We start from the raw sequence: 22,982 nt of genomic DNA, 5'->3' as shown, positions 1-22,982 counted from the left end.
TTCTGCTCTGATGTGGTATATTTACGACAAAACTACAGTAATAAACATTTCAAGACTGGGTTGAGTGGACTACAAATCACAGCTTCTTGTTCCCATGTACAGTTTCAATACAGATCTCAGTGCAGTGCCTAGAACAGTTCATACATCGCTACTCTTGTGAAACAGAAGAGGGTGCACTTTGTTTTATAAAAAAACCAACAAATAAATTATACATTGAGAGCTATTACCGAGCTTTACATATAAAAGGTAAAAATACAGTAGTTAGTGTGGCTTTAACAAAAAAAAAAAAAAAAAAAATCTAACTAAAAAAATATTCTTACGTATTTTAAAAATAAGTTTGTCCAGTTACAGGTAGGGGGCTCTGTGTGTGTGTTTATGAAGGAGAGTGCTCAAGCCAAACAGTAAAAGGGAGGTGAATTTTGTAGGACAACCTTGCGGCTCCCTGCTGCAGGGTCCGCTGTCACCATCAGGACAGGGGCAGCGCCCACTCCCCACTGGCGCACCCAACCCCCCGGGAGGCTGCAGGTGGATCCTGGCTTTCCACAGGCCCTGCGACCGCCCGGGTCTGCCCCTGAGCACTGCCAAGGCAGCGCAGTGCTCCAAGAACCACACCAACTCCACCTCCGTGCAGGCACGGCGGAAGGGCCCTGTGCTTGCGAACGCTTGGACCAAGCGCACACGGACTACACCTGCATCACCCAAAGGCCATCAGCATGGGTTATTTTTATTTTTTGGTATAAGTTATGATTGTCCAGCTGCATTTGAAAGCTGTGACGTTACCATGTCTAACAGAGAGATATATATACACACACTACAACTCCCTAGACTAACAAACACTGTATGTGCCCAGCTAGAGCTTTAAATTCCGGCTGGCCGTGAAATAGAGCTGCTAACACTTAATCTGTAGGAGATTTGAGTTACCAGAATATGTTCACGATGTGAAAAATATATCCAGTGCTGTCTGTGAAGGACATGCTCATCTTAACTCTACATCTTTGCTTCAGGAAACAAGAACGAGCCAGGTGCAAACAAAGGGATAACAGGCAAGGGCTGAAGACAGTTTGTGGAAAGAGACCCAAGTGTAACTGGACTGTTCCTCTAATGGTGCTGTCAGTTCTGTTCAAAAAACCATCCCAAACATGTTTTTTATGCAGCTGTCTTTGACAAAGTACATGTGGAATTTAAGTTTAAAGTTGAATACATTCAAACTAATCCATTAACTGTGACTGATCAGCAGGTAAGTAGTTATTTTATGTCCTATGACTGACCTAATATTAAACCCCATTACCACTGAACTAAAGAGATTCCTTTAATTCAGGTGTAAGGGGAGTTTTTAACACCCATCTCAAAAGCTTGTAGAACCGCTGCCATGTACTCTGCACACGCAGACTCTCTGCTCTCTTTCTCTTGGGCTAAATGGGTGAGACCAAAATGCCATTCTAAGATCCAGCATCTCCCTCAGATTAGTCAGTTTGAAATACAGGCTGGGTTTTTTTTGTTATTATAAATGTTAAGATTTCTATAAAATATTTTACTTTAATCACTTAAGAATGTGACTGGAGTAAAATCACTTTTAGTTTTAGATCCAATCACTTATGGTTTTAGTTTAAGTTATCATTTTTTATTTATAGACTTAAAAAAAGCATCCACCTCTGATCAGCATCACATACACATGCAGCAACAGAGTACACGGCCAGTTAGGGAGGACAGGCTGGGACATGCATTAGTAAGTCACCAGGGGATAACTTTGTTAGGAAAAAAATTTGAACTTTTTTTTTTTTAAATCAGGGAGCTGAATTTTTCCAAACAACTGCAACAGAACATGCATTGATTTATTCCTGCCAACTCTTACAGCTCTGAAGTGGTTGGCCAACATCCCAACATCAGATTCACACAGAAGTTTTATTGTAAATCTCTTTAAATAAATACCCCAAAATAAACTTTTAGAGGCTGACTGGACCTTACAGTCAATCAATCAATAGTATAGCAATGGTAAGAAAATCCCTTTTTCTCAGTAGCACACAGGCATTAATTAACACTTTATAACACAAACCCCAGGAACTATTATACCTATTTGTGTTTGATAAAATGCAGGTGATGAGTAATGCCATGTTACCTGTTAGCCAGTCATGACACAACGTGATACCTATATAGTTTTAAAGCACAATTGTGATGCCAAACTACAGGATGTTCAGATGTGTCTGTTCAGATCACACAACTGTGGTGCCATAGTCTTGCCAGGCTCCCTATATAAACAGTGATTTGGATTAGCTAAATAAGCTACATTGAGTTAAATGGAGTGACTATCTCCTCCAAGTATCTGGTATCACTGAAAAGAGGGGTTTGCAGCACCGAGTCTACTAGAAACTGCAGGTCCCCAATTTAACAGTTGAAAATTCTGAATTTTTAAATAGGTTCAAGCATTAGTCCTCCAACAATTGAGGAAAATCTTTACCCTCTGAAATTTGTGTGTGTGCACATGTGTGTAAATACAACATTCCTCTCGGATCACCACTATCCCAGCCATGCCGAAATAACAGTTGGCTGTTTGGAACCATTTAGATTTTCGAGGGACACACTCACCACACATGTTATTTACTTGTTATCTCCTCTATGTGAGTGCTCAGGAGGAATCTAAGGATGGTATTCAACACGCAGTGCTGTAAAACTGTAAACTTCTGTTATTCTATTTTTGGGAGGGATTCAAGCTAACAGTTCACAGAGCTCCTGAACCCAATGGGAAGAGTCAAATATCAAACATGCCTTACAGAAAACGCTACTGCATTCTGTCTATTTACAAATCCAACACATGTAGCTGGCGAATGCCAGCTCAGCTGCTGAGCAAACAGATCAATAGCTAGTGCCAAGTTTCCCCACACAGTCCTGGCTTTGTGCAGGAAGCAGACTGTTGCAGCCATAGCTTCCCTTTTCCTGCAGGAACTTTGCTGGCAACTGTATTACTAATCCAGACTAAGACATTTGATATTTGAATCTGGAACCTTCTACATTTTAATATGCAATAAGGTTCAGACTTAGAAGTATTAAAAAACACCAATACTCAACTGGAAGTAACAACGACAGAGCTGAACAGTTGGTGGGCAGAAACTCCCCACCTGGTGCAGAAGAGCAGCTCCGGGAGCGGGCAGCCTGCCCAGGCCGGGCTTTAGGCGCTGGCTGGAGGGACTACCCGATACACCTGCCCCCAGTTTTGACTCCTGGTTCTTGAGGCAAGGGCTGCAAATCACTGTCTGCAGAGAGACACTGGTACATTAGTCCTAAGAGCTCTCCATGGCTTCTATGTTTCTCTGTTAAGGCCTCGGGGGTTTAGAGGAGTGGCAGTGGACCACATAAATGTCATGTGGCTTCTTCCTAACATGCTCATTCAGCATCTTGCAAACAAGAGCACAAGAGCAGCAGTAAGGACGCCCTAGTCTGAAAGAAGCAGCCTAGCCGGGCACCAGCTTACCTGCACAACCCACAATGGTTTGGTCCAAATCTTTGTCTACACGGAGAGATGTGCACGCAGCCGGTGTGCAGAAAAGAAGTTGTGCAGCCAACTTTCACATTCAAAATCATTCCTAAGAACCACACGTATATAGATAGCTATAAAGAGCAGCACTAAGTAGAAGATACCCCCCAACCCCAGTCATATGTACAAACCTTCCTAAGAAAGATCCCAGTTGTTTCACCTGTGCTTCCCTGTCAGGAGATGTGGGGCTCATCATCAGGCTTCTGTATCTCTCCTCCCTCTGACCCTGCACTGACCTTTTTCACAGGCTGCATCCCCAGGGTCCCTGTGCTCACCTCTACACATCCACATGGGGATCCTGCCACCCAGGACTCAAATGATCTCTTCAAACTGTACATATTGTATCCTGTACTTCACCTGAACACCAAAAGGCCTTCCACCAACTCTGTGGAATGTGCTCTTGAAGCGCTCCTAGCTTCCTTCTACAAAGAAGTGAACTGTTTATAGGAACTTTTAATCTTTTTTTCTGTTTTCATCTTATTCCTTCTGTTGGTTATTCCACATACAACTATTAGATGACACTTGGAACAGAAATCGAGGTGGTGTTAAGAACTGATCTAGTTGTACCCTCATGCTGCTAACATACCTGTTAAGTACTTCCAAAGCACAGCATCTGGAAACAACACCCTGAAACAGCATGAATGGAAACAAGAAAATTATTTTCCTTCCTAGTCCTATATGATAACAAAACTAACCAATAAGCAGTTCCTGAAGTAAGCTGTACTCATACCTTCACTGCTTCAGCATTTAAAACATACATCTCTCTAGACTAAAATGCAGGTATTTGAGTCATGCAGGAAGTGAAATAATCAGTGTCAAAATGTGGGACCTCTGCTGTAGTCTGCTAATGCTATAAGCTGTTTGGCAGGTTAATTTTCCTTTGCCTGGTTGCAATGAGCAGCTCAAATCCAGTCATTATAGTTGGTCACTGACAGACTAAATTTTCATTCTTTCCAGGTACTGTAACAAGAGGTGCAAGGATTATTGAGGGGTTTAAGGCCAAAAAGGAGGGAATGTGTTGGTAAAACCAACGAAAAACAGAGGGAATAATCACACAGAAGAAAATGTCCTTGGCTGTATCAAAGAGTCATCACTACCGTGAGCCGCCGCACGTAGCGCGGCCACAAGGTGGCCCTGCGCGTCCTCCTCATCCTCCCGACGTGGCTCTGCGGCGGGGAGGGACCGCTCACACCGGCCCCGGGAATTCCCTCAGCACGAGAGGGGCAGCACGGCGTAAGCAAGACTAACCTAGCGTGAGCACAACACAACTAGACTCTGTTCCTCACGTTCAGAACTAGCTCCAGTGTGGTATTTCACTTCTGAGGGAGAAGATCAAACGTGCACGTGGTTTTATATTGTGGTTCAGACTGTAATTCCAGTTAGGTTGCAATAAATTTAGAAGTCTCTTCCTGGATCCTAGCAAGCCAGCTGGCTGTTTGACTCTTGTTCAGCAAGAGTTTGATCCCAAGCAAGTCTTTTGGAAGGATCTCTTGGAGATATATTAGAAGGTTGGAGTTTTTACAAGGTGGGAAGTGCAGAAACTCCTCCTAGAGTTCGGTGGTGAGTAAACACTTCATTCTTATTGTAGCATCCTCAGTAACTGGACTAAAAGGGAAAAAAAAAAAAAGAGGCCCTGTAAATACACTCCTCCAAGAAGATCTGCCGTAATGGATTAAAAAAAGATGAGTATTGTTCCAAAAAGCGTTAGTAGCTGCTTCCCTCGTAATTTAACAAGACCAGCAGACAACTCACAGAAGAGCAAACTGAATCAATTTCTCACAGTGCAGTAACAGCATCATTGCCACCCGCACTGTAACAGGTTCACCGAAAGATCTGACCATTGCTGACACTGTTCTGCCTCACCATCATGGCAGCATGGAATAGCAAGAGGAAAAGTTTCTACAAATTCTGTCCTCTGACCTCCTTACAGCTTGGAAATAACGGGGAGACTGTTTCCCTCCCCCACCAATCCTCTGGCAGGCACTGAAACACTGTAGAGTGATTTCTCAGAAAATTAATCTGTACCATAATTTCAGTCCAGTCCTAAAACATGTTAGTAGATAAGAAACTGAAGTGAAATGATAATTTAAAAGAATTAATTGATTTTATAGGACTTATAATGACAAGTTACCTCCAACTCCAGCTAAATTTGTATGCTTTGTTTCTTTACTTATTTAAATTTTAAAAATGTTTTCTTACCCTTCAAAACATTGTTATATAAAAATACACACACACACCAGGTGCTCTATTTATTTATTTGAGATTTCAAATGCTATAAAGTGAAACAGAACTATAGTTTATAAGCACAGCAAAGCAAGGCACTGTGTCTAAATGACCTCTATAACTTTTTAAGTGGAATTAGTAAGAGCACATACTTCCTTTCCACGCCATACAGACTTCTGAAGTGAGTGCTGAGGTGACCTTACCTTGCAAGGACTTCAGGTATCTGCTGGGATGGTGGCATTCCAGCTGATGGCAACAGAGTCTCCGTGCTGCCTTTCACTGCCTTCATAGCCAAGGTGACATCCTCTCCCAAAGGCCCATTAGAAATCAGTCCAGTCTAAATTGGGGAGAATAAACACAAAACTGAAATAAAAACCAGGACAAGACAAGCTAAGTTTTCAATTTATTTTTTTTAACAGTAAAAACAAAGATTCATCAAGTTTCAGGGTAGATTTTACTAAATGCAAGTTCTTAATGAAATTTTATGGTTTACCCGCACAGTAATGCAGCAAAAATGAAGTATAAATATTATCAGGATATGTATGTCGTTTGATTTACTCCAGCTGAATCAGTTTGCTTTATTTTTGGTCTGGTACATTATTTTATGGGCTTTTAACTTATTACAAATTATTATATTTTACTATTTTACTTGAGCTCCTGTTTCTTAATCATGACAAAAGCTTTCTTTTTTCCTTTTTTTTTTTTTTTGTTGTTAAGGAATGGTCAAATAACTCACTGGCACTATCCACCTTGGTGTTATTGTGGGCTGGGAAGACACCTACAAAAAGCAAACAAATGCTCATTAGAAAGTGTTTGAAGTAGCTGGAAACATTCTCAAAACAATATTGCCTCCCAAAACGATCTCAGATATTTGTCCATCACTAGTCTTTGAACCATGCTAGTGATGAGCTACAGATGATGTCACTTCATACCACAAGGTAAATGGCACCCACACAGCATTCAGCTAATATCCACTCACTCACAGAAACTTTCTGGTAGCAGTTTCAGCATAGCACTCCCTTCCAAAAGGCAACTGAACCTGCTAATTTTTTCTGCTTTGTGGACAAAGTTAACCAAGCGCACTTCTGTGAACAGTTTAAAGGTTCTGCTCCTTCCCTTTCCTTTTGGTGCATGCAATCTAACTCCTTTTTCGCTAGCACAGATTGTAAGAGTGGTTTTATCTATATAAAAGGGTTGATTTCTCTTAAAAGTTTATTTTTCAAGTATTTATTTTACATATATACACACAGTTATATATGTCTGTGTGTATATACACATTTAAGTGTAACTTCTATAGTATTATATAAACGCAAAAGCCCCAGAAGGAGGCTGGCACCTGCAGATGTACTAAAATAAAGAGTACAGGCACAGATACAAGTTAACTCTTCAGGTTCCTTCCATTACAAAGCTGTAGGGCCTAGACCCTAGGCCAGCCACCCTTCAAGCAGGGGGGTATGCATGCAGTGATCCAGGTCAATCACCACTTCACTCTGCTGCAGCAGATCCTAGCCTAGTGGACAGATACTAAAGCCAGGGGAGAGTTTATGAGTAAAAACCACTGTACATGTGAAGGAAGAAGGTTTTGAAATACATTTACCCGAGGTGTGGCTTCTGTAAAATCAATTAGATTCTCTGCCAATGATGTTAAGGAAACGTCCTGGTCATCTGGAGTGCCCTATGGAATAAATCAGTTTTCAGCTGAATCCCCAGTAGTAACCAGACAGGTCTGCTGAATACTCTAGTGGCTTCCCAAGTTACAGACCAGTGTCCTTAATGAACACCACTGCTTATCAGGTCTGTTTTCTCAAATCCTTCCATACGATCTTTTTTTAATAACCTTTTCATTTCACTTATTCTCATCAACATACTAGAAACAATGTTATTGCCAAGTAAAAGCTGTGCAACTGTCCCTTTCTCCTGTGCGAAGACAGGGTACTGTGCCATTCAACAAGGTCAGTGAGGTCTGTGAGCTGAGTATTTGAACTAAGAAGATGAAATTGATAATTATTCAGTGGGATCAACTACACACTAATGGTTTAGAGGGACAACAGATAAAGGGCATGGTGCTTTAGTGATCCAGAATAACCCCTCAGTCTGCTGAAGTAACAGCAGAGTCCAGTGTTGGGCTCTTCTTTTGGAGAGAGACAAAAGAAAGCTGACCCCTGAATTACTATGTGCATTTCTTGGAGTCCAGTTAAAAAATACCTTATCGTTAAGGTAACCAGAATACAACAATCAAAGATTTCAATTTAAACTTTCTGATCTCTGGTTATTTTGACAGGAATTGCCTATGTCAGAATTTCATTCCTGAAGTCTCTTTTTTGGAGCATCAAATCACTGGGATATAAGGGTCTCCCCACTAGCATGAGAAAAATGATCAGATTAGAAAAATAAGTGTCAGGCAAAGAACCTGAAAGAACACTCAGAAATGGCCTTTGGAGAGATCTGTACAGTGTCCTGTCTGCTTCAGAAAGCACTCATTGGCATTCACTGAGGACTGGTATTCATCAAGTTATGAGAGGCATGCAGCAAGGTCTGCTGTGCTTGCCTGGAGGCATCAGTAGCTCAGAACGTGACACACAGAAACCTTCCAGGCTGGGAGGTGGGGATACCTTTGAAACAGCAGCCTCCTCAGCTGGAGCCCGATTAGCTGGAATCAGCAGGTCCTCATGGCTAGAGGCAGCGTTGTCCTCATTTAACACACTACGGAAAGGAGAAAACATTCTCATCAGCACACTGACTGGACAGCATGAAACAGTGCTGCTTCCCTTGTAGCTCAACCCAAAAACTCAACACCAGTTCCATGTGAGGCAGACAAAGGACTGATGTTTACGACTATGTTGAAGTTAATGCCATCCAACTGCCTCCACAGATTACTGCTCTCTTTCATAGTTTCAGCTACAGCTGTGTACAGACCCAACGGTATCTATGTATATATCTCAAAGGAGCTTCTTCAGCCCTTGTTTCTAATTCGCCTGAAGCCTTCCCCCATCATCCTCTTATCTGCCTCCTTAGAGCCAGGGGCAGCAGGATGTGATATTTCAGTCCTTTCAGATGAGAGAGATTTGCTTACTGCTTGCTAGGATATTCACCCTGAGGCCTGGCCTACACTGATTAACTGTTGGAACAGTAATTAAAGATGTATTGGTAAACCTGCTTAGTCTAAATGCTCAGCAACTGTTCCTCCTCTTTTCAGACCTGTTCGTGATAATATCCACGTGATTCCCTTAACCCAGAAACACGTTTCTCCTGAATCACTTACGGAACAAAGGTGTTTGAGGCAAGGATTGCCTTCTGCAGCTCTCTTGGGTCTTGAAATACTGGACTGGTTGCTGGGGGACTACTCTGTGTTTTGCCTGATGGGAAAATGTTCCTGGCATGGAACAACAAAAACCAAAAAACAGGTATAACCTTACAGGGAAAGCTCTTCATGAATCACTTGTTACAGCGTATTTCTGAGATCACTAGATGTAAATTTTATTCAATATTCCCATGTGCTCTTTGAGGTCTGACATGCTTAATCTTCACAAATAGTCAAGAAACTACATGTTTTAACCCTTTGACTTTTTCAATATCTGAAATCCCACTGGAACTAGCAATCATTTGAGATTCAGTAATTCTCAGGAAAACAACTGTCAGTGTCAAGTTTTTGTACACATTTTTTTCTCTATTATAAAACAGCTACTCTAAACAGACCCATCCCCTCTCTCCACACCAAAGTTGTTCACAGATCAGAAATAACTAGTGATTGAAGCTGCTACTGGGACAATGTTTATCGAATTAAAGTATGGGAGAATAAAGAGTATCTGGATTACCTTGTATATAATAAAACCTAGCAACTATTGTGCTTGCTGTTTTTCATTTTAAAAAGACTTTACACCAGGTTAAGGTACCCTATGGAAGGAAAAATGCAACGCTCACTGAGCTGCTAAGACCACGCTGAACTGCACGTTCTCAGTGCTGTTCTTGGGTAACTCGATTACACGTTTCTTCCAAATCTATTCAGTACCTGGCAGCAGCATCCTGAATATTGGAATTCTTGACACCTGTCAGACTGTCTTCTCTTATGATCTGAGAGGAAAAAAGGAACAAAGACATAAATTTCTGATACCTGTTTCCATCCTGTGTCAGTTCTGAGATTCACAGAAGAGCAGGGTGCCTCCCTGCCAGCATAAATGTGTGCTGCTCATCTACTGCTCAGGGACTTAAAACATCAATTCTATGGGAAAACTTTAGTGCAGAAATAAAAACAATTTACTGATGTAGCCAAATAAAATACCATTATTTGCTACAGAATTTACTAGAACATGCTAGAAGCATAGTCTTAGTGACAGAATCGCAGAATAATTTCTTGGTTAGAGGAAAACCTTTGGAGGTTATCTGGCTCAATAACTTCCCAATGTTGTTGGGAAGGTCTTGTTCAGGGCTTCATCCAGTTACATGCTGAGTATCATCAAGGATGGAGATTCCTCCTTGAGGAACCGCTCCTGTACTGCTAGTATTGTGAAGAACAGCTCTCTTACTGTACCTTGGACTTTGGCTCTTGGAGCACCCTTATCTGCAAGGCACCTTCTCCAACACCAGGCAATTGAAGAGAATAAAATGTTCGAGTGCGACACAGTCCTTTAATCAGTTGAGTATTTACCTTGTGCCCTGCTTCTGCCTGGGCCTTCAGGATATTGCTTTTGATATCTGCTGGAAGCCACATTCCTGCTGCGATTGGGCTCTCAATTGCATTGTTAAGACATTTATCTGTCAATTTTACCACTTCATCCTAGACATGAAGAAATCTTTTTTAGAAGCAGTTCCCACATAGAAAAGTCTGGGCTGAAGTTTATTGACATCTCTAAATAACAGCAAGGCTCTGAGTGAGAGGAAAGTCAGCAGATTTATACTGAAATGAAAAAGCAATTTTTTCCTTTATTTTGTAACTCAGTTGTAATGTCACAGCAAAACATAAAGTAAAAAAAGCAGAATGCTTAAAAATGGAGATGCAAAGTGCTGTGCTAAAAATACAGCGTGCAAGAACTGAAGTGAACCCTAAATTTGCAGCCTAGTTTACTGATAGGAGATCAATATAGCAGTCATCACATCATATCAGTATTGCCTAACTATAAGTTGATAATTTACTCTCACATGCAAGTTGGGAAGATTTTTACCTTAAAAACCACTTACATATATAAACAGTTTAATGCACTAGTATTAGCACCATCACTGATTGTATCAGAGCAAACTGGCAGCCAGATACGTAGTGAAGACAATTAAAAATTAGATACCTTTCACTACAGTATATTTCATTATGTGAATTGCATTTCTTAATTATAAAATTTTAATTAAGCATTCAGTCTACTAATTGCTCTTTGATCAGCAACAGAAGTTAATTAACTGAGTGGAGGCTAAACCTTGTGACCTTTCCTCTCGGGGTATGACTCAGCAGGGGGAGACAGAGCCCCGCTTTCCTCACCACATGCCACCCTGGCTGGCAAGGCAGGCTCTCTCTCCTGGAGGCAAGTGCCACATTCCTGCAAGCTCCGGAGCAGGAACAGTCCTGCTGCGCGAACTGCGGAGTGTCCAGGAGGAGCGAAGCCCATCGCACAGAGAGAGAGCAGGGCAGAGAAATTAAAAGAGGTGAATACGTGCCTCCCCCCGCAGCAATCCATCCACTTTTAGCCTTTTTGTTCACTGGAAATGCTAGTGAGAATCTTCTATGTATTTGGTCTTCTGAGAGGCGAAAAAACACCTGATTTTCTTGTCTCTCTCTGAATCAAATTTCAGGGTATCCAAATAGGAGCTCACAAGACTTTATAAAGGAGAACCCATTTTAAAATTTTGACCCCAGTCAGCAATGAACTTTGCAAAATATTTAAGGGTCACTGTCAACATAAAAAGGTATGAGGACCAACAACCAGTAATGCCAAAGAATGTTGCTAGGAGGTATTAAGAGATGCACATTCACATAATTAATGAAGACTTAACAAAACAATTAATTATTAAACATTGGTTTTTATTTTAGAGAAGCTGCTGGAATAATTAGAACTGAATTATTATTATTATTATCATCATTTGTACAGTCGGAGTACCCAACTGTGATAATCCTTAAATTCTTACACTGGAGGACCTCACTGAACCAGTTGCTATATATTAACAGTCCCTGTACAGAATTTCTAATGCATTATTCTAGTACCAGTGATATAGTAAATTCGATTATTTTAACTGAGCACATCAGTACACTGGTATTTTAAGCACCATTTTGTGGTTTACCTTTCTCTTAGCTTCCTCCACCTGAACAACCAGTTTAATTAGGTCACTAGTCTATTAGCAGTTAAGATTCCCAACTTTTGAAAAGTTTACATTAAAATATTTCTTAATAGTACTAATCAAGTATAAGTTCTACACCACCAAGGAAATACTTCCATCAATATTACAGATAGATTTTTCTCAATCCTTTCTATTTTGTGTTTGAAAAAAGCACTGGTGTTTTACTGTTTTTTTTAATGAAAAGAGCATGTAGCCAGAGGGGAAAGCATCTGGCACCTGATAATGCCTCCAGATGTCTAATTTACATGACATTTCAGTTGTTCGCATAAAACCATAAAGCTGCTGGGGTTTGTCAATACTCTAGCTTGTTACCAATTTTTACTGTTTCCATGTACTAGACAGACTATATTTGTACTCTATTCTTCAATCAAAACATGGAGCTAGGCAGTAATGTAAAAAGTAAGAAAATACTCAAGGCAGCAGCAGGGCATGCAATGCCAATCCCCTGTGCTTTTGAGCAGCATTCTTGGTGCCACTGAAAATCACTTTGTGCAGCCAGAGATGAAGTCTAATACAGGCACATTTTGGAGCAGCTTCCACATGTTTACAGATCACAATGAATTCAGAAAAAAAACCAACCCTCACGTCCTTGGATTTCTGACTCTGAAGCAGACTTCGAACATGGGCAAACAGGGTGAACTTTTTATTGTTCATTTCACTTCAGAAGCTGATGAAAGCAGAGTGCTGGTGTATTTAAGAGCTATTTGCTCTCTTGTGTCAGATCTGGTCACTACACTAGTGAAAGCTGGGAAAGGACAAAGTCGCATTCTTCCATCCTAACAGATTTTGGCAGGGAGCAGTGGTGAAGAATGAAGTCATTCATTTCCCCCTTCCCAGTTCTCATTCTAGAAAGATTTCTCTTTTTCTCTAAAAGAACACAGATAGCTAGGTAAATATTTCCCTATGAAAGAAATCAATCAAGATTGATTGATTGCAAGGATAGAATTACATAAAGATGGCTGTCAGGCCATCTCTGATCCCTGATGGAAAACAGGTAAAGATTTTTAATTAACAAAGCTGAAATGAGTAGTTCATTGGCATTTGACAGTGTCACTTAGGAAGTTCAGGATGCAGCTCTGCCTTCATAAGCAGAAAGCTAACCCTTTCCCCCAGAGCATTTTACCAAACCCTTTATGTGCTCTAACTGTTTCTACACAGGTATGTATCTTACACACTGGTAAAACTTAAGAGAGATGAGACATGCTGAAATTGTAATCACACCCTTTCAGAGATAACACTGCAACACTGATGTAAAGTAACTGCAAGTTCTAGGATCTGAACTCATTGCAAGGTTTTAGTGGATATATTGCAATACTGCAGTCTTCCGTCAGAAGATGATGCCATAAACACATTTTTAAAAATAGTTTAAGAAGGGAAGTGCTGGAGGAGAACCAATAATTACATTTTGTAACAAACATCATACGTGGAAATTTCTGTTTTTTCAAAAGCAGGAAACAAAAGTGCTTTTTATAGTTACTCTTAGGTCGCTATTTTCGGGACTCATTTCCAGACCACCAACTTACATCTCTAATCAGAACTGGGTGTGCTCATTTGGTGCTACCGTAACCTATGCATCTTTGCAATTTGAAGCATACAGAATTTAAAGTATACAGAGACAATCTCTAATCTTTGTCTACCTTTTTAAACAAACACTCTTAAGTGACCTCTTGGTAAGCTACATCACAGGCTGAGAAGCTTTATTCAATCTTTTCTACCTGAGGGGAAAACCACTCACAATATACTCATGTTTTCATAATACAATTTGCACTTCTTTCTTGAAAGCTGAAGTCTCTTTTACCCAAGGAAAGAATCACATTGGCGTACTGTTGATCCACACATCACATATATGTATCAGTTACGCTAATGTTCTTGCTCTCTAATCAGGTTACTATCACCCCAGTACGTGTAACCTCTAACATCCAAAGTTACTCGGTGCCTCATATGACAGCGGCTGGATAACTGTGACTGTACTGTATTGGCGGCTGTTTGTTAGATTAACTCATTACAGGAGTCTTATCTTTCTTACTATATATTAGCCATGATTTAAAAACCACTAATATGCTTTTGCTCCATTCTATCCATTTAATCAATTAAATGTTTTTCCCTCCCCCTGTCTGAACTAAAATGCAGCTCAACAGGCAAAAATATTCTGAAATAAACTGTGTTCATTTGCTTTAGTCTATGCAGAGGCAGTGTTTCAGCACAACAGAACCTATGGGCTACTGACTAATCTTCTTAGAGACTTGGTAATCTTTGTAATGCACTCACCCAGCAGAGAGGTGCACAAGGCATCCCTGACAACAGCCCTTAAAGGGGACATGAGCCAAAGAGCCTCACCACCAAGCATACCAAAGCAGCAGCCTTCTCTCACATGGAGCAGGCGAACCAATACTCAGGAATGGGCTTAGCCCAAACACCAAACACTTCTCTTGGCATCAAGTTCATTCTACTCTTGAGGAAGAAAGAAAAATATCATAGCTGCTTCAGTGAAAGTTAGATAAATGGTCAGGCCTCCCTGCAAGGGAGGGTAGCATAGAGATAACACTGCCAGGTGTTTGACACTCTCTGCTTTTTCAAAATGCAATAAAGCACCTAAAGCTTTAACACCAGGAGAAGGAGAGTAAGGGAAATCTAAGTTCTATATTGTTGTTTAAAGCTCATTAAAAATAGAAGAATATCCTGCATGGTGCAGTTGTCTGATAACCAGTGAATCTATGAAAGTTCACTCTTGCTGTATGGGAGCATCCTGTACTCTCCATCTCTTCTGGCATCAGTACTTATTTTCTGTACGGCTCTGGCATTTCTTTGACCCCTTCCATGAACCTATTTTACCCACTATTTAGCAACTTAAATAACAAAACCAACCCCCCAAAAAACCCAACACCTTAACAAAAATTTCAAGACAAAAAGGGCAAAAAATTTTTTGTTTGCTGTTTTGTATGCTACATTGGTTCACTGAAACATGCAGTGATTCCTGGAGGTGACAGAGAAGAGGGAAGCCAGGGAAGGATGAGCAAAGATGAGCGAGGTAAAAGAGACCCTCACCCTGTTCAGGGCACTAAAGCTTGTACTTTGGCTCAGCTGCCTGCAGAAATGCAACCTGACTTGCTCGAAGAGATTTAGGAGAGCCCTAAATCAAACCACATCACTTCTCTCTATGTAAACACTCAGAGCACTAACACCTACTTCAGAGAGCACTTAAAAACTGGTTACTTAACAGGAGGGACGGATCACCAGCAAACTTGACTCAAAACAAAATGTCAAAACAACATTCTGGGAGGGTTACCAAAGGCAACTGAAAAACACCAGGAAAGCAGCTCACTCCCACAAAAAAGAGAATGAACTACACAACACCATACAGTTAGTAACCTACAGATAAAAACAACTGAGGGACATTTCAAGCATTTATGACTCTTATTCCCATTGATTTCTGAAAATTTCAACAGGCTGCAGTCTGCGTACATGCACATGCACCTCTGCCCCCATCTTTATCTCACTGCCCTGTCACACACAGGTTTATAGATAACACAGCATTTGTATTTCATTTACTATTCCCCAATATTACTCACTCATATTCTTAAAAATCTGGCAAACAGCCCAAGGTAAGTGGAAGACTTTTCAGAATTATCTGAACAAAACTCAGCCAGGAGGAATGAAGCCCAAGTACCTGTACATTTATGTTTATGTTGGGACCCTCAGTTGACATGGGGCTGCTGCACTCTGTTTCCAGCTGTTTCAGCTTTAGGAATGTGTCTTCAAATGCTGAAAAAGACAGAAAAGATATATCATCTTCCTAATGTCACTGTGGAGTTACTTGACTTGCAACATTCATTCTTCCTGAACACTAATTATATGGTTTTAAAGCTGTAGAAAAAGCAGAGGGATAGGTGAAACTACTTGCTCAACCTTCAATGCAACCTTCAAGCCTCCAGATTGAATGTACCTAATTACAACACTGCGGTCCTCACAGGGGAGCAAGCAGCGAGAGTTAATTGCTCAGATGGCTGCACTTCACTGTATTTGTGGCTAAAGTGACATCCCATGAAGAACTGTGACTTTTCCCTTGTACCCCTGTCCTTGGAAATATGCTGCTTCCAGCTGAAAGGGGGAGAGTTGATCGACTTGTCCCCATGATGGGCAAAACTGTCCTTATGCATATAATCTAAGGGAGCTTTCTAAAACACTTCTCAATTTTTATAAGGAAACAACGCCATAACAACATGATCACTTAACTTGGTCCCCCCACATGATCACAGCAGGGAAAAATCTGCAAGTTTACTTACGGTCAGAGCCTGCTTTTTCAGCAACAGTTTCCTTTGTGCCAGGATGAGGGCAACTAACAGTCTCTTCTGAATCTCCTGTTGCCAAGCCAACAACTTGACGGCCTATGGCATCATCAACACAAGTTTCTGGCAACTCTGCGCTGTCTAGCAAATCAACAAGAGGTATGCTGCAAAGGCAGAAAGATGGGCAGAGAATCATGTTAGCACTCTTCTTGTAACAAGAAAAAACTTCAACACACACACACACACACTCTTTTTTCAAGCTGTCTTCTGATAACCAGACACATTCTGTAAAAACTGTTTCAGGTAACTAGTAGACATTGGCTTTCAATGAGTTTGAGGGGCAAAAGAAAAAAAACCCACACATTCCATGCCTGCAGAAGTGACTTTATCACAGAACAGGTCCACATTGCCTGCTGCTTCATCACTTAGTAGTGGAAAAAATGAACAGAGAAGAAGGGAAGTTTTTATCCATTAAATACACTTTTTTGGAACAAACGTCTGAAGCTTTTCTAACAAACTCAAGATACACTTTAGGTTTTTTACAGAAGAAAAAGAAAAGTCAGGAGGAGGGAATTTGGTACTGTTCACAAAAAGCCATCTGTACAGCACTTCACCCAACACTTACAAGCAGAACAGAGGGCAGAAGGGCAAGCTGCACAGGCCTGCACTGACATGACATTATGGTTAGGCATACCTGTAACTAGTTTCAGTTTTATTAACTTAGGCAGAGACATGAGTGAAACCTTAGCAGTCACAACATTTTAAGTGAACCACAGCATGTACTCTGTACACTGTTAAGATTACTTGATTCACATCCTTTGCTTTCTAATGAAAAATTGTCCTACCATCTGTATTTAGAAGGAAAACAGAGAAACAATTACAAAACCAGAAGTTATATTATAATGGTTATGTTGTGCAAACAGGAATCTCACCCGTCTCTTCAAAGTTCAGGAACAGCTAAAGCTATCCTAACAGCAAACTGCAATAACTACTAAGAAACTAAGAAACAATTGCTGCAGAACACAATGGTTAATCAGACAATCTGCACACAAAACTGCAGTTTGATTATCGTCCATCTCCATCAACAATCACACAGTGTTGTTTTTCTTAAACCAATATTGCCATCTATCACTTGTGAAAGTCCTGTCCCAAATATGAGAACAACGATACCAAGCAAGTACCCACCACAACAGAACTTACCCTTATGCAAGAACAGAGATGCTTCCTACTCGACAGTTTAGACCAGCTTCTCCATACTGCTACTGGGTTAATGCCCCTTGCCTCCCTCCAGCCCAAACATCCAAAAGAATCCTTCCAATGGTAAATATATACCTCTGAAATGCATCACTGGTTTAGTGATAATAATGTAATCACCTTAATACAATTAATTGCTGTGAGGCAAACTGAGGTCACTTGCTTGATTCTCTCAAAGAAGCAGAGTAAGACGCTACTAGCAAATAATAGGAAACATTTCAACCTACTGTAGAGCCTCTCTGTGTATCACTAATGGGAAATGGCAAGCAGTAGGTAGTCTTGCAAAGAAGGAGTGACGGATACAGAGAATTTCAATTATTAGAAGTAACAGGCAGGAATAGATCATCTTCCAATTAAGGCAACAAAGAAGGTGAGACTTAAACCTGTACCTTACTATCAGAGGATGCCTATGCCTGAGAGTGAAAATGTTTGATAGTCTTCACATGAAGCCAACACTCCCCTTCCTATTTTCTGACAGTTTTCTGTAAATAGCTTCCCAAATATTTAATATGACAACCAATATAGGAAGTTCAGATTTTTCCTGCAGCACAGAGAGGTGCTGATGCCATGACACGTTGAAGGAACTAGGTATAAGCTCCTATGAACTCCACATAAAAGAGGTGATGTAGAGCACCAGTAATGCTTCTTTGCACTGAATCTTCTAATAGTTTTCTTAGCGTTGCAGCACAGTGGAGAGAAAATGAGTGAAAAATGAAATTTATCTTCATTAGAGGACTGCAAGGATAATTACACTAGCCTTTTTTACCCCCTATGACAATTGCAGTAACATTTACTAGATAGACGAGAGAGTTGATACAAAAACCTGCCTGCTAGAGATAAGGGCAGTCTTGAAATCTGATAGCATACCGAAATAGTGTTGCTCCCAATGTAAGTCTACTACTTACATTAAGGTGATAAAAGTTTGTAGAAAACCTGATTGCCATTGGTGCCACGGGATGGAGGACTGGCTGAGGTAGCAAGGACAACCCTGCAGCTTCACCCAGGCCTGAATCACAGCAAGGTCTCAGGAAACAAAATTAATTTTAGGCAGACTCAAGAGAAGCCTCCTAAGTTAAGACTCAAGTAGGAATTGACCCCATTTTGCCTTCAGACCCACTGAAACACCTACTCAGACATCCTGAGATAGGCAGTCACGAGAGGAAAGTTATATTAAAGAGACCCTCAACAGGCACAAAAGACGAGTTCCCCTAAGAGCATTAAACTGTTCAAGGCCACCCAAATTCTTCACCCTTATCAGAGCACCAGCAGGAAGTCTACCATGCAAGCTTCACAAACGGCCAGACTACGGAATTAAAAAGCACAAGATACTATTTTCATCACTGCACAAAATTTCTGATTTCTTTTACAAAGCACTGATGAACTCTCACACCAATCATGAGGGAAATAATAAAAGGCTTTCCAGGAAAATTAGGACTTCTGTGACAGTCAGTGTGCAGTACTCAAGAATAAAATGTGCATTAGCTTTCCATGTTAGTGTATTTACCCACATACAAAGGGATATTTGAACTTAGCATAATAGTAAGTATCAGGTTTTATGTCTTCAGAATCAACTTCTATCAGCATATTTTAATAAATACTCAGGAAAAAGCTGATAAATGATACCAGGAGTTCAAGCCGTACAAATAATTATGAATATAGGAATAATCAAAGCGCTTTTGCACATGGAAAGGTTTGTCAACCCATTAATAAACCACACAGAGGTTGCTACATCCTCAGAGAACTCTCACAGTTATGCCAGTTAACTACTGCATTATTTCTTCTTTTTGCCTGACAAATATACTGATATTAGTATGTACCATACAGCATACAATGCATAACATGCCTGAGAAAGCTGTCAGTTACAAAGGGTATGATTTTTTTTTTAATTTCCTAGTTGAAAAGCAAAACAATACTTCATTCTAGTTTGTGAAATATAATCTGCAAAACACAGTAACTATTCAAGTCTGCTGCAAAAGAGAATTATTTTGCAAGTAATTTGACTTGATACAGCATGGAGCATCACACAAGCTAATTTATTTTTTCAAACTTTTAGTGACACAGAATAGTTTCTCACACTGACTCTGCAAAGTAGTAGAACAGTATGAAATTCTGTTCATTTCCTTTATTTTGGGGCATTCAATGTTGTACCTGAAGGTAAGAACAGTAGTAAATTTAAGCCTGTCACCTTTTCATGTTTGTTTGTTTGTTTTTTCCTAAACAAAACCACAAAATATTCCAGAAAAAAGAACTTCCTTTTCCTTTTAAAGTGAAGAAATCTAAAGAAAAAATCCTGGGGATGTATGATCCTACAAATGGAGATGGTTCACGCACATTCAGTTTCTAATTAAGAAGGCCGAGTCCTCACATTCCAAGACTTCTGCTGTCTCCCATTTGTTTGAAGATAATTTCAAATTACATAGTGTAATACATGCAAGTCAACAACTACAGGAAAGGAAAAAAAACACCCTTAGGAAAAGGTGCTGGCTGCAGACCCTTTGTGGATATTAAGCAAAGATCTGTCACCACCATGCTGTTTAGAAAGACATCCATGTGTTTCCTCAATGCTATTCCTAGAACACGTGACCTGTTCCTGCAAAAAGGCAGCTAGATGTTACTGGTACTAGTATGGTACAATTTCTTCATCTGTATTGAGAGCTGTCACTTACCCTGGTGGAAACCAGCACAATAATTTTCCTTAAGTCAATGAAGTCACACTAAAATAAGCCCAGCACAGAGCAAAATCGGCCCTTAGGATGTATGCAAGATCCAAAGCCACATGGCAAAAGCATGCAACATATACTACACTGAAACAAATCAATTCTAAAGGTAGATGGATTTCAGGCAACCGGGATTGCTTCCTCTATCCTGAATTTGAACTAGTTCTGCTGTCAGGCGAAAAGAATCTACTACAAAAACTTTAGCCACAGGTTTAATTACCAAACTTGCAGTTAATCCCAGGGCAGTTCTGTGACAGCTGGGAGGCTGCAGGCACCTGGGACACCCAGCCCTCTACTCGGCACTGGTGAGACACCCCTGGGGTGCTGTGCCCAGCTCTGGGCTCCCCAGGACAAGAGAGACATGGACATAGTGGAAGGAGTGCAGCAAATGGCCACGAAGATGATAAAGGATCTGGAGCATCTGACACAGGAGAAGAGGCTGAGTAAGATGGGACTTTTCAGCCTGGAGAAGAGAAAACTCAGGAGAGGCTCGTAAAAACCTGGTGGGGGAAGTAAAGACAACAGCCAGGCTCTTCTCAAGGGAGCACAGAGACAGGAGAAGAGGCAATGAGCACAAAATGACATACAGGAGATTCCACTTGCCACTACATAAGTGCACCTGAACTTAAAACTCTGCAGTAAAACAGTGACTTGTTATTGCAACAATGGTCTTGCATTTTAAATACAAAACTGTCCCAAATTCCTCCACTCAAATGAGTGGTTTCTTCTCCCTCATCTACACAGAAGATACACAGTATTTTTCAAGGTGAAACACCTGTTTTCATCTGTATATTCTTATGCAACTTTATAAATACTAAAAAACAAATAGGTTTGCTTCACTTCAGATGCTGACAACATTCACCTTGCAAAATCTAAAACTAAAAATAGCACAACAGATTGATCTAATCACCTCTGTAGATCCCAAAGATCTTTAACACGTAGCTTGCACTTATTTTTTTCCAGCAGAGTTGTAAAATAGACACTCATATTCCATTAGCAACCTCTTTCCCCCTGTCAGATGCAAGGGTGAGGAAGCCAAAATATCTCAGGCAATATTAAGTTTTGTCCTGGCTAAGGCTTTCTTGGTTCTTCAGGGCTGGATATCTGAAACATTGTTTTTATATTTCTGGGCTCTGTGGCAATTTAAAACTTATTCAAACAATTTGAAAAAGCATTCAAAGAGCTTTATCCTAAAAGCCAAATATAAGCAAATTTTAGAAGTACTATACCATAACTTTTCATCTCTTTTTTTTTTTTTTTTTTAATTAGGAAAAGAATATTGCAATTTAAAACCAGCTAACTTCAGAAAACACATGAAAACACAGTACATTCAAGGGTAAAGGTACTTCTTTACACTGTTAAAGGCCCCCAAGAACACCAATGAGCCATGAAGCTGGAGTCTTAACCTCTGACTTAACAATTAACCTCATGAATCATATGGTAGGACTGCTGTTTGTCAGTAAATATTTGTTTCGTTTCAACTGGATCACAGCAGCAAAAACGAAATAAGATTTTCAAGAAAGCAAAAAAAAAAGATTACTCTTTGCCTTTTCAGGAGTTCTGATGATTTTATTCTTAAAGAATTAAAATAATTCTATTCCATTTCCAAACAATATTTTTCAGAAGAAGGCTTGTTAAAAAATAAAAAAGTTAGCTTTCAGATCAACCATCTATCTTAGATATTTTTAAATAATCATGGTTCAAAAGGAAGAGCAGTTTCGAAACCACATTATAACCCCCTAGCTGCTTGTGTAGTTTTATCACAAATGTGACTTCCTGCATGGCTTTCAAAGTTAAACCCAGCTAAAAAAATATGTCAATCATTAAGAAAAACCTTAACACAATTAAAAAGAAATATATATTCTCTTTTTAATGTAAGAACACAGGGTGGCTTCTGGTCTATATGTTATTTTTCCTTTAAAGACTAAATACCAACAGTACAATATGCAGAGCCTTTGTAAAAAAAGCTGTTTTCCCCCTCTATAGTCACTTTCGGGTCCGTTGTCCTTATCTGAGACAGCTCAAAAGGTAATTTTCCAGCCTCAGCCAGAAAGCAGCCTCAAGCTCCAGAAAGGCTCAGGTCTCAGAGACTGGTCATGGTGGTTTGGACAGCATAGGCACCAGCACGGCTATGCATTCCCGCATTCTTCACATTGCGCTCATGGACAAAAGCGCTGTACTGTCCGTCCGCAGCACGGGTCCTCGGCGGGGCCCACGCCTCCCACGGGCTTCCACCACGTTGACAGCGGTCGGCAGCGTCAAAGGGCCTGGATTATTGAGGGGTGGGAGGGGGCACAATTAGTAAACAGGTACGGACGAGAAAGGGGGTGGAAAAGTAAAGCAAAGGTAAAGACAAGAAGATCGATATGAAAAAGGAAAAGGGCATTGCTGGAGGGTAAATACTGAAGGAAAGAGGCATGCGAGTATACATGTACATTACAACACTGCCAAATAACCCCTTTTCGGCTCAGTATCATTTTTGCAGAAGTCTGAAATGACAATTTAAGCTATCTCATTACCAAATGAAAAGCACTTTATATTTCAAAGCACCTCACAAAATGAGCAAGAACCACGCGTGTTTTACAGATGGAACAAAATAAGTGATGGAGGAACAGACCTCCCAGGTATACAGTGCATTTTATTTGCAGGAAGCTG

General features: G+C 40.4%; 1 protein-coding gene across 10 annotated transcripts in view; it reads right to left on the bottom strand.

Annotated features, from left to right (window-relative positions):
- Positions 1 to 22,982, bottom strand: part of EPB41L5 (erythrocyte membrane protein band 4.1 like 5) — a 59,207-nt gene continuing 36,225 nt past the window's right edge. For 3 of the 10 annotated variants that reach the window (XM_026852075.1, XM_026852070.1, XM_026852073.1), the window contains exons 17-26: positions 16,354 to 16,520; positions 15,738 to 15,832; positions 10,398 to 10,526; positions 9,762 to 9,823; positions 9,015 to 9,125; positions 8,365 to 8,458; positions 7,350 to 7,427; positions 6,489 to 6,530; positions 5,956 to 6,089; positions 1 to 5,134 (exon numbers count right to left, since the gene is read on the bottom strand). In XM_026852075.1, coding sequence (XP_026707876.1) covers positions 5,077 to 5,134; positions 5,956 to 6,089; positions 6,489 to 6,530; positions 7,350 to 7,427; positions 8,365 to 8,458; positions 9,015 to 9,125; positions 9,762 to 9,823; positions 10,398 to 10,526; positions 15,738 to 15,832; positions 16,354 to 16,520 — 970 coding nt within the window. In that variant the 3' untranslated portion in view covers positions 1 to 5,076. Of the gene's footprint in view, positions 5,135 to 5,955; positions 6,090 to 6,488; positions 6,531 to 7,349; positions 7,428 to 8,364; positions 8,463 to 9,014; positions 9,126 to 9,761; positions 9,824 to 10,397; positions 10,527 to 15,737; positions 15,833 to 16,353; positions 16,521 to 21,870; positions 22,595 to 22,982 lie in introns of those variants that run through there. The other 7 variants (XM_026852072.1, XM_026852074.1, XM_026852071.1 and 4 more) reach the window with 6 other exon arrangements.

Source organism: Athene cunicularia, assembly GCF_003259725.1.
Source record: "Athene cunicularia isolate RWA chromosome 7 unlocalized genomic scaffold, athCun1 chr7_part1, whole genome shotgun sequence".
Lineage (NCBI taxonomy): Eukaryota > Metazoa > Chordata > Aves > Strigiformes > Strigidae > Athene > Athene cunicularia.
This window is presented reverse-complemented; position numbering and strand designations above follow the sequence as displayed.